The sequence below is a fragment of the Sciurus vulgaris genome (genome assembly GCF_902686455.1).
Source record: "Sciurus vulgaris genome assembly, chromosome: 5".
Lineage (NCBI taxonomy): Eukaryota > Metazoa > Chordata > Mammalia > Rodentia > Sciuridae > Sciurus > Sciurus vulgaris.
This window is the reverse complement of record NC_136465.1, coordinates 51,374,560-51,386,654: the sequence shown is the minus strand read 5'-3', so window position 1 is coordinate 51,386,654 and position 12,095 is coordinate 51,374,560. Positions and strand designations below refer to the sequence as shown.

Sequence of the window (12,095 nt, the reverse complement as noted above, 5' to 3'; positions counted from 1 at the left end):
AATTATCATTATCTATTGTCATCCTAATGTGCAATAGCATGCCAGAACTCCTTACCCCTATTTTTGCAAGATTTAAGAGCAGTAAACTATAACCCTTTGATTTATCAGTAGAGAGAAGTAATTTGAAAATATGTCCCAACTTAAATATATTGGTTTACTGTTATAATGTGAATATGAAACTTATTTACATTTAAGTTTTGATGCAGTTTCTTGAATATTACAAAGGATGAACTTCAGGATTTTGATCCAGTTAAGAAACAGACACCCCCATCTCAGTTTTGTTGTTGTCTTCTGAATAAACTCTATTCTTCATTTGTTAGAATTGTGATCTGCTGGTGTAAGGGTACTATATATGGTAGGCAATTTAATTTTTAAAGAGATTTAAATTTTACAAAAATCTTTTGTGTACTTATTCTGTCTTTACAGATATTTTGAGGACTTTGAAAAAAGAATTCCTCGTGAAGAGATGTTACAAATGCAAGTAAGAATGTGCTGAATTGTATATTTTGATTACTGTTGAGAACATCACTTGGTGAAAAGCTGTTTTTGGAATAATGACTTAATCTTTCTTCTATTAGGATATTGTACTAAATGAAGTTAAAAAAGTGGATTCCGAATACATTGCTACAGTCTGCGGCAGTTTCAGAAGAGGTAACATACTTCCTAATCGTGGGCTATTTCATGCCTTGATGTTAAAATTGCCTAGAATATATGAAAAACTTGGATTAAAAATGTGTCATTTATATTACTTCATGGATTTACTAAGTCCCTGTAGTATTAGCTGTTTATAGATGGGAATATGTATAAATAATTAATGGAAAATCATCCTAATTTTATTATAGAACAATATTTTTTGACTGCTTTTAACAAAATTCATAAAATGATTTTAGGTATATTGAAACACTAATAATGGTTATCTGACTAGATGCTAGTGGAGCTGTGGATAATTTTTATTTACATTTTAAATTTTCTACGTTTTCTCTAATGAATCTAAGAATAATGTCTCAGAAGAACCAGCTCAAAATAAGTTCTCACAATCACCAGGTTTTTCAGGTTTTTTATTTACTATGTGAGAGCAAGCAAAGTGAGAATCATACAATCCTGGTCTCTTAGGAGGCTAACATAGCTTTTTAAGTTGGAATCGAAAAAATTTATTTAAAATATTTAAGAGTAAATACCTAGACTGAATCTCTGACCATCAGTAGAGTTTTTGCACAGGAAGTAGGTGATGAGCTATCAGAAATATTCCAGGTAGCTTCTGTAAGAATCTATAGTAGGGGTGGTAGACAAATATTAAATTCATATTTGCTGATAAGTGGAAAGAACATTGAGTTGGGGTCAAAAGACCTGGGTTCTGAGGCCAAGTCTTCTTACCACTGTATGATTTTAGGTAAGTCTGTCTTGTTTTATCCTAGTTTCCATATTTTTAAAATTAGAGGATTGAGGTTAACCAGTTATTCAAGTAGATCTGCATCAAAAATACCCGGGGATTTTCAAAAAAATATACATATTCTTGTATCCTGCTACAAACCTACTAAATAAAAATCATCTTAGGTGGGAACTTGGATTCTCTATTTTCAAAATGTGTGTGTGTATGTGTGTGTGTGTATGTATGTGTATGTATGTTTTGGGTTTTTTTGTTTTGTTTTGTTTTTGTTACCAGTGATTGAACCCAGTGGGACTTAATCACTAAGCCATATCCCAGCCCTTTTTTTATATTTTATTTGGAGACAGGGTGTCTCTAAGTTTCTTCAAGCCTCTCTAAGTTGCTGAGGCTGGCTTTGAACTTACCATCCTCCTGCCTCAGCCTCCTAAGCCGCTGGAATTACAGGTGTGTTCCACCATGCCCAGCTAAATATGTATATTTTGATGCAAAGCAAGCTGAAAGTTTGTTAAATATGACAAACTTTCTGGATTTATATATTTCTATTTTATTTTTTATTTATGTTGTCGAGTATGTTATATGGTTACATGCTTTAATATAAAAAAGGTGTACACTATAAAGTCTCAGTTTTACTCTGTCTTTGTTCATTCTGTACAATACGTGCCACCATTGTCCCATTAATAACCTCTTTCTTGTGAATTCTTTCAGTGTTTCTGCTTGAAGATAACAACTAAATGAGTGTACATTCTTGATTTTCTCCTCCCCTTCCTTTTACCTTTTTTTCACCAGTTAACATAATGTATGCATAATACTATACCTTTTTTTATTTAAAGCTACATCCTGGAAATTTTTTCATATCAGTATGTAGAGATTGTCTTTATTGTTTTTTTATAGTTGCATAATATTTGATCTTGTGGGTTTACCATCATTTATCCAGCCCCCTATTAATGAACCTTTCAGTCTATTCTTCCTTCTTTTCTTCCTTTGCTAATATAGTTTTCTTTTTGTTTTTTAAAAAGAGTATAGTGTTTTTGGTGGTAACCACAAGGTGAAAACATTCAGCTTTTAGGAGAAAGAAATGACAATACAGTAGAATTTTCTTTATTAAAATAGCTTTTGTAAATATCCTGGAATCAGTACACATTCAACCTTGTCTTTTTATATGTAAATATAATAATCCCCCACTTATCTATAGTTTTTCCTTCTGAGGTTTCAGTAACTCAAGGTCAACCACAATCTGAAAATATTAAATGGAAAATTCCAGAAAAAAACAATTTTGAAGTTTTAAGCTGCATGCTGTTATGAGTGCCTTATTGTTTTAAGCTTCATGCTGTTAGTATCTTTCTTGGCTATTTGATCTCAGATTGACTTGAAATAGTACAGGACCTTATTTTACTTAATAAGTGCCTCAAAGCATAAGAGTAGTGATGCTGACAATTCAGATTTGCCAAAGAGAATCTGTAAAGTGTGTCCTTTAAGTGAAATGGGATAAGTTCATGACTTAATAAGGAAAGAAAAAAACTGGTATGCTAAGTTTGCTAAGGTCTACAGTAAGAACACATCTACCCATGAAATTATGAAGAAGGAAAATGAAATTTATGCTAGTTTTTGTGTCACATCTTAAACTGCAAAAATTATGGCCATGGTGTGTGTATACTTAGTTAAGATGGAAAAGGTGTTAAGTTATGGGGTTTGGTTCTGTCTGAGGTTTCAGGCATCCACTGAGGGCCTTGGCATCCTCTGCAGAAAAGAGGGACCATTGTATCTGGTAAACATTGATATATAGGATGATGATCTGCATGGTCACCCACAGTATAGTTTGCATGTACTACACTTATCAAAACAAAAAAAGAGAAGATAGGATTATTTTATGCCATGAATCAGGCACAATACTAGATGCTTTAGCTCTTATCTAGTTGCACAGTAGCCAGTGAAATAGTTTTTAGTAGTGTACAAACAAGGAAACTGAGGTTTAGAGAAGTGTAGAGTCCTCGTTTGCAATACTGAAAGTAAAAAAAATCTAATTAGAGACAAAACTTCATAGTACATAGTAAGGTTCAAACAACTATGGTTAACTTGCCTGAAGTTATATGGTTATAAAGATCAAAACCTAAGTCATAAATGCCATAATAATAATAATTGTTACCTATAAGTTCAGTCATAAGAATTGAAATAAGCTTTCTGATTACTTTTAAAGAGAGCATATTGTTTGAGATTTTTAGATATTTAGTTGTTCATAGATGTGTTCCAAAGCTATTTTTAAATATTATTTTTATTATTGAGTGGTTAGGTGCATTTTTAGCACCTTAAATATACAAGTTGTATGCAATGTGTATCTAATGCCAATTACTGTTGTTATCCCAGATTCTGCTGTCTCTATCAATATACCTGAATAATTGGACAGAAAATTGAAATCTTTTAACTAATTCTGAATATGAAGCACAGTGAAATAGAATGATAGGCTGTAAGAAGTAAGGCTCTTCTATGTACGTCATTAGTTTCATTCTTTGTTGGCCTAATTGATAGATTTACATGGAAAATACCTTTCATTTTCCTTGTTACTATAGGGGCAGAATCCAGTGGTGACATGGATGTTCTTCTGACCCATCCAAACTTTACCTCGGAATCAACCAAACAGGTACCCTAGAACTTACAATCAAATATGATCTGCCTTATACAACACTGCAGCAGTGAATATCATTTTCTAAATGATGGTTGGATATCTTTACAATTCATTTTAATCTTTCTGAAAAGTTAGCCGAAGTGTTTTATATTGATTGAATTTTGAACTTTATTTCATAAACATAAAAAATTGATATCCTATTCCTAAGATATTATTAGATGTGTGACAATAGGTAGAAATAACACAAAATTGAAGAATGAGTACACTAATGCTAAAATTTAATTTATTATCACCTGTGTGAATAATAAAACATATACTTTTAAGTGTTTCTCATTGATTGTTTGAAAATGTAAGGCTGAATATGAAAGTATACTTTAAAGATGAAATAATATTTGACAAAATTCCTTCATTTTTTTTTTTTTTTTAGAATAAGGTCTTAACTTCTGCCCCCCCCAGAAAAAAATCCAAGTAGATGTGGAAAAGTATACACACTGTTTTTCCTTGAGGAATTGGATGATGATCTGACATTTGAATGGGAGGAAATATAATAAAGTATTTCTTGAGTTATTTACTGTCTACTGTAACTATATCAGAAATTCTTGGTCTAATATTCAGGTTTTCATTAAAGGAATATCTTCCTATTAAAAAATAAAGTATTGAGAAACCAAATTTTTTTTCTTGCAGTGCTGGGCATGGGCCTTGCACATGCTAGGAAAGTGCTGTACTACTGAACTACATGCACCCCAGCCTGAAAAATTTACTTCTATTAGAAAAACCCATAAAAACAAACCTTTTTGTAAAAAAATTTTTGAGTTGTTGATGGACCAATACCTTTATTTTATTTATTTGTTTTTATGTGGTGCTGAGGATTGAACTAAATGAAACATTTTGATTTTGGATTATATATGCCTTTAAAGATGAAGCAGCTAACTCTTTAATGAAACAGATAAACACAAATTGTATTCGTTTTAGAGTATCATGAGATTGGTGAGAAACTGGTTTCTGAAAATATGTTTCATTTTATAAGATGAATTCTCTGTTTGATGGGAGAGGTATTTAATCAGAACACTAAAAAAGAACATAAGGGCTTGGGATATAGCTCAGTGGTAGAATGCTTGCCCAGCATGCCAGAGGCCCTGGGTTCAATCCCTAGCACACAAAAAAAATTAAAACAAAAAATAAAAATCCATGCACAAAACAAAACCATAGAGATTTTTCCATAGATAATCTGAAAACTCATGTTCAAAATATTTTAAGCCTGGGCATGAAGCTCAGTGGCCTTAAGTTCAATCCCCAGCACCAAACAAAAAACATTTTTTAATATAACAGAATAATTGCTCTTTTTTCTTATTCCTTGATTATGATTCTATAGCCAAAGCTGTTACATCGTGTTGTGGAACAGTTACAAAAGGTCCATTTTATTACCGATATGCTGTCAAAGGGGGAAACAAAGTTCATGGTAAGTACCTATTTGAATTAACATGTGAAAAAATCCTTAGAGCTTGCTCAGTAACCATTCTGAGTATGTGACTTTAATTATAGCTTTGTAGTAAGGTCAACAAATAGCCAGGCGTGGTGGCGCTCACCTGTAATACCAGCATCTTGGAAGGATGAGGCAGGAGGATCGGGAGTTCAAAACCAGCCTCAGCAAAAGCAAGGTACTAAGCAACTCAGTGAGACCCTGACTCTAAATTAAAAACTACAAAATAGGACTGGGGATGTGGCTCAGAGGTCAGGTGCCCCTGAGTTCAATCCCTGGTACCCCCCTCCCACAGAAAAGATTAATAAATGACCCAGTATAATAACCAATAGGAAAGCCAATAAAAATGTAGGATCAAGATTTTTTCTTTCTTTAGGGTTGCTTTCTTCTTCTGGTCACTTAAATACTTCGTTTGAGTCCCCTCTTTTTCATGCTCCACTTTTTTTAAGTTATATGACATGTTTTTAGAACCTAGACCTGCTAAAATTTGTGAGGCATAGATTTGACAGGAGTGTTAGCCAAAAGTAAAAAGATGATTGAGAAAGATAAGGTATCATGTTTTCAGAAAATAGAATGGCATTTGCCTGGCTCTGAGGAGAGGGAATATGCAGTTACTTTTTAATAGATACAGAGTCAGTTGGGGAAGATGAAAATATTCTGGAAATGGATGATAGTGATGGTTATACAACAAGATAGATACACCTATTATATACTTAAAAATGGTTAAGATGATTTTAAAACCATTAAGATGGTAAATTGGATATTATGTATAATTACTACATACATAATCATGTCATTAGGTTCTGCATAGTGATTTTAATGAACTGAAAGTGTATTCAGTCAGTTAAACAAATGCATATTTGTTGAATGCATCTGTTATGTTGCAAGCACTCTTCTAGGAACTGATTATAAATCAGTGAGTTTAAGTTGAACTTACATTTGGTCTTATGGGAAGGAAATGATCATTAGTGATGAACATAATAAATAGGTAAATTATTTAGTACATTAGGTTAAAGTAGTACTCAAAAACAAGGGAGCAGGCATGGAGGATATGGGAATGCAAGAAGCAATATTAAATAGGATGGTCAGGGGCAGCCTTATTGAGAGAACGAGACTTAGAACCTTGAGGTGAAGGAGTTAACCGGGCAGATACCAATCTAGAGGAAGAGTTGACTAGGCTGGAGTCAGAGTAGTAGCTTAAGTGAATCACAGTGGCAGAGACTTCCAAAAAAGTTAAGGTCTCTAGGTTCTGAAAGGAAATTGGCTGCAAAATGAATTCAACTCGTAAAGTGGACAAAACTATTCTATATATTCTTGATTCCAAAACCTTTTATTGCTATAACCACTGACTAGTTTTAAATATGTCTGTTTATCCATGTGTTTGTCAAGTTATCTTCAAAACATGGATTCCTTTAAGCTAATAGTAATCGAACTTAAGGAAAGTAAGAGTTATTCCTGATCATCTTGTAAAATCATGGTCTTTAGATAATTGAGTTATTCTTACTGTAAATATATTTGGAAGAAAATACAGCTTTCTCTGCATATAATTGTCTATTAGTTTTATATTAGGTGTGTGCCATTCAAATTTTAGTATTTTGTGCACATTTGGCCTTGGGTGATTTTTTATGTGGAATGTCCACCTTAAGAATTCAAGGGACAATAGAAGATACCTTGACTACCCTAAAGAAATGAAAGGCTTTATTTCAAACACTTAAGGGAAGTTACTGAATTTAAATACCAAACAAAACTAATCCATGCAGTCTAATAAAGAATTTATAATAATACAGAGAAATTCTTTAACATTAACACTTCAGAAAAAAGTTCAGGAAATAAAATTAAAAAGGAAGCAAAGCCATTAGGTGAAATCTTATCACTGATGTGACAAACAGCAAGATCATTGTGGCATCCAGACATCCATATCTGCAAGGTAATACCTCATGGTAATTCCTGATGGAAATAATTTCTGATCCATTTGAAAGTGAAAGTTGAGTTGTAACTTGTTAATGCCTGAGAAGGTAGTTTTCATATTTGGAAGGTAAATGTTTCATCTTCCAGCCATAGGAATGGCTAAAGAAAATACCCATTTTTTAATTTTAATTTTTCTATTTTGTTGAGTGAAAAACATGACTTTTAGTGATGTATATTAACTTGACTACTTTTTATTTTGGATAAGAAGCTTGTCACTTGTTTATTTTTCTTAGAATGTGGTATTAGATACTTACAATTAGAAATCTCGTGATGTTAATAGCTCTTTTTTTTACATATGCATGGGTTGCTGTCCAGTCCAGAAGTTTTACCCATTTTTTGCCCAGTGAATAAGCTTTGATGATTTTTGCTTGAAACTGAAGAAGTATAATGAAAACTGACCTGTAAAGAAGGAAAAAAATTATCTTCTCATTCTCTTCTTACTTATTGCACTACTAAAGATTGAACCCAGGGACATTCTACCACTGAGCTATAGTTCTAGCCCTTTTTAATTTTTATTTTGAGATGAGGCCTTGCTAAGTTGTCCAGATTGGCCTCAAACTTGTGATCCTCCTGCTTCAGCCTCCTAGGTTACTGGGATTATAGATGTGTGTCACTACACACAGATTTTCTTTTTTTTTTTTTTTTTTTTATTGTAAACAAATGGGATACATGTTGTTTCTCTGTTTGTACATGGCGTAAAGGCATACCATTTGTGTAATCATAAATTTACATAGAGCAATGTTGTTTGATTCATTCTGTTATTTTTTCCCTTCCCCCCACCCCTCCCACCCCTCTTTACCCTCTATACAGTAGTTCCTTCCTTTATACTTGCCCCCCTCCCTAACCCTAACTCTAACCCTTCCCTCCCCCCCATTATGTGTCATCCTCCACTTATCAGCGATATCATTCGTCCTTTGGCTTTTTGAGATCGGCCTATCTCACTTAGCATGATATTCTCCAATTTCATCCATTTGCCTACAAATGTCATAATTTTATCATTCTTTATGGCTGAGTAATATTCCATTGTATATATATACCACAGTTTCTTTATCCACTCATCAATTGAAGGGCATCTAGGTTGGTTCCACAGTCTGGCTATTGTGAATTGAGCAGCTATGAACATTGATGTGGCTGTATTTCTGTAGTATGCAGATTTTAAGTCCTTTGGGTATAGGCCAAGGAGTGGGATAGCTGGGTCAAATGGTGGTTCCATTCCAAGTTTTCTAAGGAATCTCCACACTGCTTTCCAGAGTGGCTGCACTAATTTGCAGCCCCACCAGCAATGTATGAGTGTACCTTTCTCCCCACATCCTCGCCAACACCTGTTGTTGCTCGTATTCTTGATAATCGCCATTCTAATTGGGGTGAGATGGAATCTTAGGGTGGTTTTGATTTGCATTTCTCTTATTACTAGAGATGTTGAACATTTTTCCATATGTTTGTTGATTGCTTGTAGATCTTCTTCTGTGAAGTGTCTATTCATTTCCTTAGCCCATTTGTTGACTGGACTATTTGAATTCTTGGAGTAGAGTTTTTTGAGTTCTTTATAGATTCTGGAGATTAGTGCTCTATCTGAAGTATGATTGGCAAATATATTCTCCCACTCTGTAGGCTCTTTCTTCGCATTGCTGATAGTTTCCTTTGCTGAGAGAAAGCTTTTTAGTTTGAATCTATCCCAGTGGTTGATTCTAGCTTTTATTTCTTGTGCTATGGGAGTCCTGTTAAGGAAGTCTGGTCCTAGACCAACACGGTGAAGATTTGGACCTACTTTTTCTTCTATAAGATGCAGGGTCTCTGGTCTAGATTTTCTTATACTTTAAATATTTTTTTACTTTTTCACCCTTTCTCTCTCTTATCTGTCTCTGTCTCTCTCTCTCATATTATTTGAGAGATTTCCTCAGACTCTTCTACATCTGCTATCATATTTAAACCTGTCCTAAGTGTTCTTTTTCTGTAGTATTCTGCCCCTATTTCATGAATTGAATATCTTCTATTGTCTGAGAATAATGTGATAGCGTTTTTATATTCTTATCTCTGCATAGTCATTATTTCTCCCAAGTTGCTTTTTCCTTTTTATTTTGTGTTCTGTCTTTCATATTTGATGCTTTTCCTGATTTATTTCTTGTTTAGAATCATATTTGGGTGAAATTCTTATAGCTAGAACCTTTGTTGATTCATATGTAATGAGAAGGTCATGATAACATAGCTTAGAGAAGCTAGCTAGTAAATTGAAAGTGCTCAGAAAGAAATGCCACCACTAAAATTCTAAAATTGCCACCACTAAAAGCAAAACTAGCCTCACATTTAAAATTTCATTAAAATTATGTCTTAAGTTTAAAAATATCTTTAAAAAATTCTTTAAAATATCCCTTTCAGGGTGTTTGCCAGCTTCCTAGTAAAAACGATGAAAAGGAATATCCTCACAGAAGAATTGATATCAGGTATACTCAAACTTTGTTTCTGACATTCTTGCTTTTCCCTTCTTGAATCCTTTTCTTTTCTCCCTCTGTATGTCTCGAAGTTTAAATATAGATATAGAACCCTCTTTTATTCTGAAGGACTATATGTTCTTGCCAAATAATAATGTTTAGCCTGAAGTATAAAGAATAATGACTATCTATAGATGGTTTTTTTCTTCCTATGCACTTGCACATCACTATGATGCCTTCCATGACTAAAAAGTAGTTTCTGGCATGGGGAAAGTTATATTAAGTGATAATGCTTTGCATTTCTCCACACCTCTTGCAGAGCAAATTTTACTGAAACCTAATACATTGCAAAATTGGGTAACTTTGAATGTTCTACTTGATGATAGTCTCCTCTTCAGGTTATTAGGACACATAGACTTATTTTAGGTATTTTGTTCCTTACTTATAGTTAGGAGTTCTATATTTGTTAAATTTGGAAAGCATAATAAAAACTTGATCCATTTCTTTTTTTTAGGTTGATACCCAAAGATCAATATTACTGTGGTGTTCTTTACTTCACTGGAAGTGACATATTCAATAAAAATATGAGAGCTCATGCCCTAGAAAAGGGTTTTACAATCAACGAATACACCATCCGCCCCTTGGGAGTCACTGGTGAGTATGTGTGACTGCCTTAGAGATGATTCGTGTCACCTGGAGAGGAAGTTATTTTCAAGCAAATTTAGCTTCTCTAAAAAGCCACTGTGCCGGTCAAATGTATATTATTAGTCCCTTAGAACAAAGGGGGCTTGAATGCTTAACGTGCTCCTAGTTCCTTAGTGATGACCATCAAGGTTAATTATTTCTAGCTCTATTATGATAGATTAAAACCTTCCTGTCCATCATAGTCATTAAAAAATCATAATGGACTAAAGGAGTTTTTTGTTTTTATATGTATCTCTAAAAATTCTGAGAAACTCAGGTATCATTGCTTTTAATGCCTCCCAAACTTTAACCCAATGCTTTAAAGTTTAAAGAATAAGGATTCCTTACTCTTTGCTTTATAGATCTTGTTAACCTTTCACAATGTACTATATGATTTACCTTTTCCTACTGGGAGAATGAACTTTTGCCATTTTGCTCTAAAAATATTAAGTAGGGCTTTTATCCAGTAGACTAGGACAGTGCTCTCACATTTCAGCATGCATACTATTTACTCAGGGACTTCATGGAATGCAGATTCTAATTCCTTGGAGGTCAAGATTCCACATTTCTATAGGCTTCCACAAAATGCCACTGCTGTTAGTCCAAGAACATTTTGGGTTGCAAAGGAATTAGCTATAGTATTTTATATAATATACGATGGCTACAGTGGAGAGCCAGAAAATCATGAATTAGGGTAACTTCAGTGATAGTAGTTGAAAATTCAGGTTCTTTTTATAGCATTGGTAATTTATGTGACAAAGCTTAAGCACAAGCTGATGTGGGAGGATTAGTGGCTTGGTTTTCCTTTTTATTATGAAAGCAAATCTCACACAGCTCTCAATCCTAAACCTTCATAACTCAATTCCCAAGCCAGTTTTTAAAATAAATTTCTTTTCCTTCTCTACTTGTAGGAGTTGCTGGAGAACCCCTGCCAGTAGACAGTGAAAGGGACATCTTTGATTACATCCAGTGGACATACCGAGAACCCAAGGATCGAAGTGAATAAGGCCCATTCTTCCTCCCAGGCACAACCCAATAGGAGTCTTAATTTATTTCTTAACCTTTGCTATGTAAGGGTCTTTGGTGTTTTTAAGTGATTGTTTCTTCGCCATGCTTAGCTTGCCTTATAGTCAATAAAACCTCTTGTTACTATGCATGATGTTGGTCTTATTTCTTAGCAAATGTGTTTAAATTTCATATTGTGTTCATAATTGCACTTTACTATGGGTAGAGCTGATAGCAAATCTTGAATGGACATTTTCATTTTCTTAATTTTCTGCCCTATGTTATAAACCACATTACTCCACTACCTTTCCTCCATGTCCCAATTACAGATTAGTAAAGTCAGATTTTTTAGAAACTAGGGACCTTCATAAATTTGATTTTTTTCTTTGGTAATGTACATTTACAGCTTAAACAGAAGAACAATGTATGGTTTATCTCTTGAGTGAATTCTGTAGCTCCTGACTGAAATCCATTAGAGCTTCCCTAAGCAAGTCCTCTTCTACTGTGCACCTAATACAGCCT

The 12,095-nt window shown here is 33.7% G+C and overlaps 1 protein-coding gene across 1 annotated transcript in view; it reads left to right on the top strand.

Annotated features, from left to right (window-relative positions):
* POLB (DNA polymerase beta) overlaps positions 1–11,722 on the top strand; it is a 31,565-nt gene extending 19,843 nt beyond the window's left edge. Inside the window, exons 8-14 of the mRNA XM_079140611.1 lie at positions 427–481; positions 579–651; positions 3,952–4,022; positions 5,380–5,466; positions 9,832–9,896; positions 10,399–10,538; positions 11,480–11,722. Coding sequence (XP_078996737.1) covers positions 427–481; positions 579–651; positions 3,952–4,022; positions 5,380–5,466; positions 9,832–9,896; positions 10,399–10,538; positions 11,480–11,574 — 586 coding nt within the window. The 3' untranslated portion in view covers positions 11,575–11,722. The remainder of the gene's footprint in view (positions 1–426; positions 482–578; positions 652–3,951; positions 4,023–5,379; positions 5,467–9,831; positions 9,897–10,398; positions 10,539–11,479) is intronic.
* Positions 11,723–12,095: the final 373 nt, after the last annotated feature.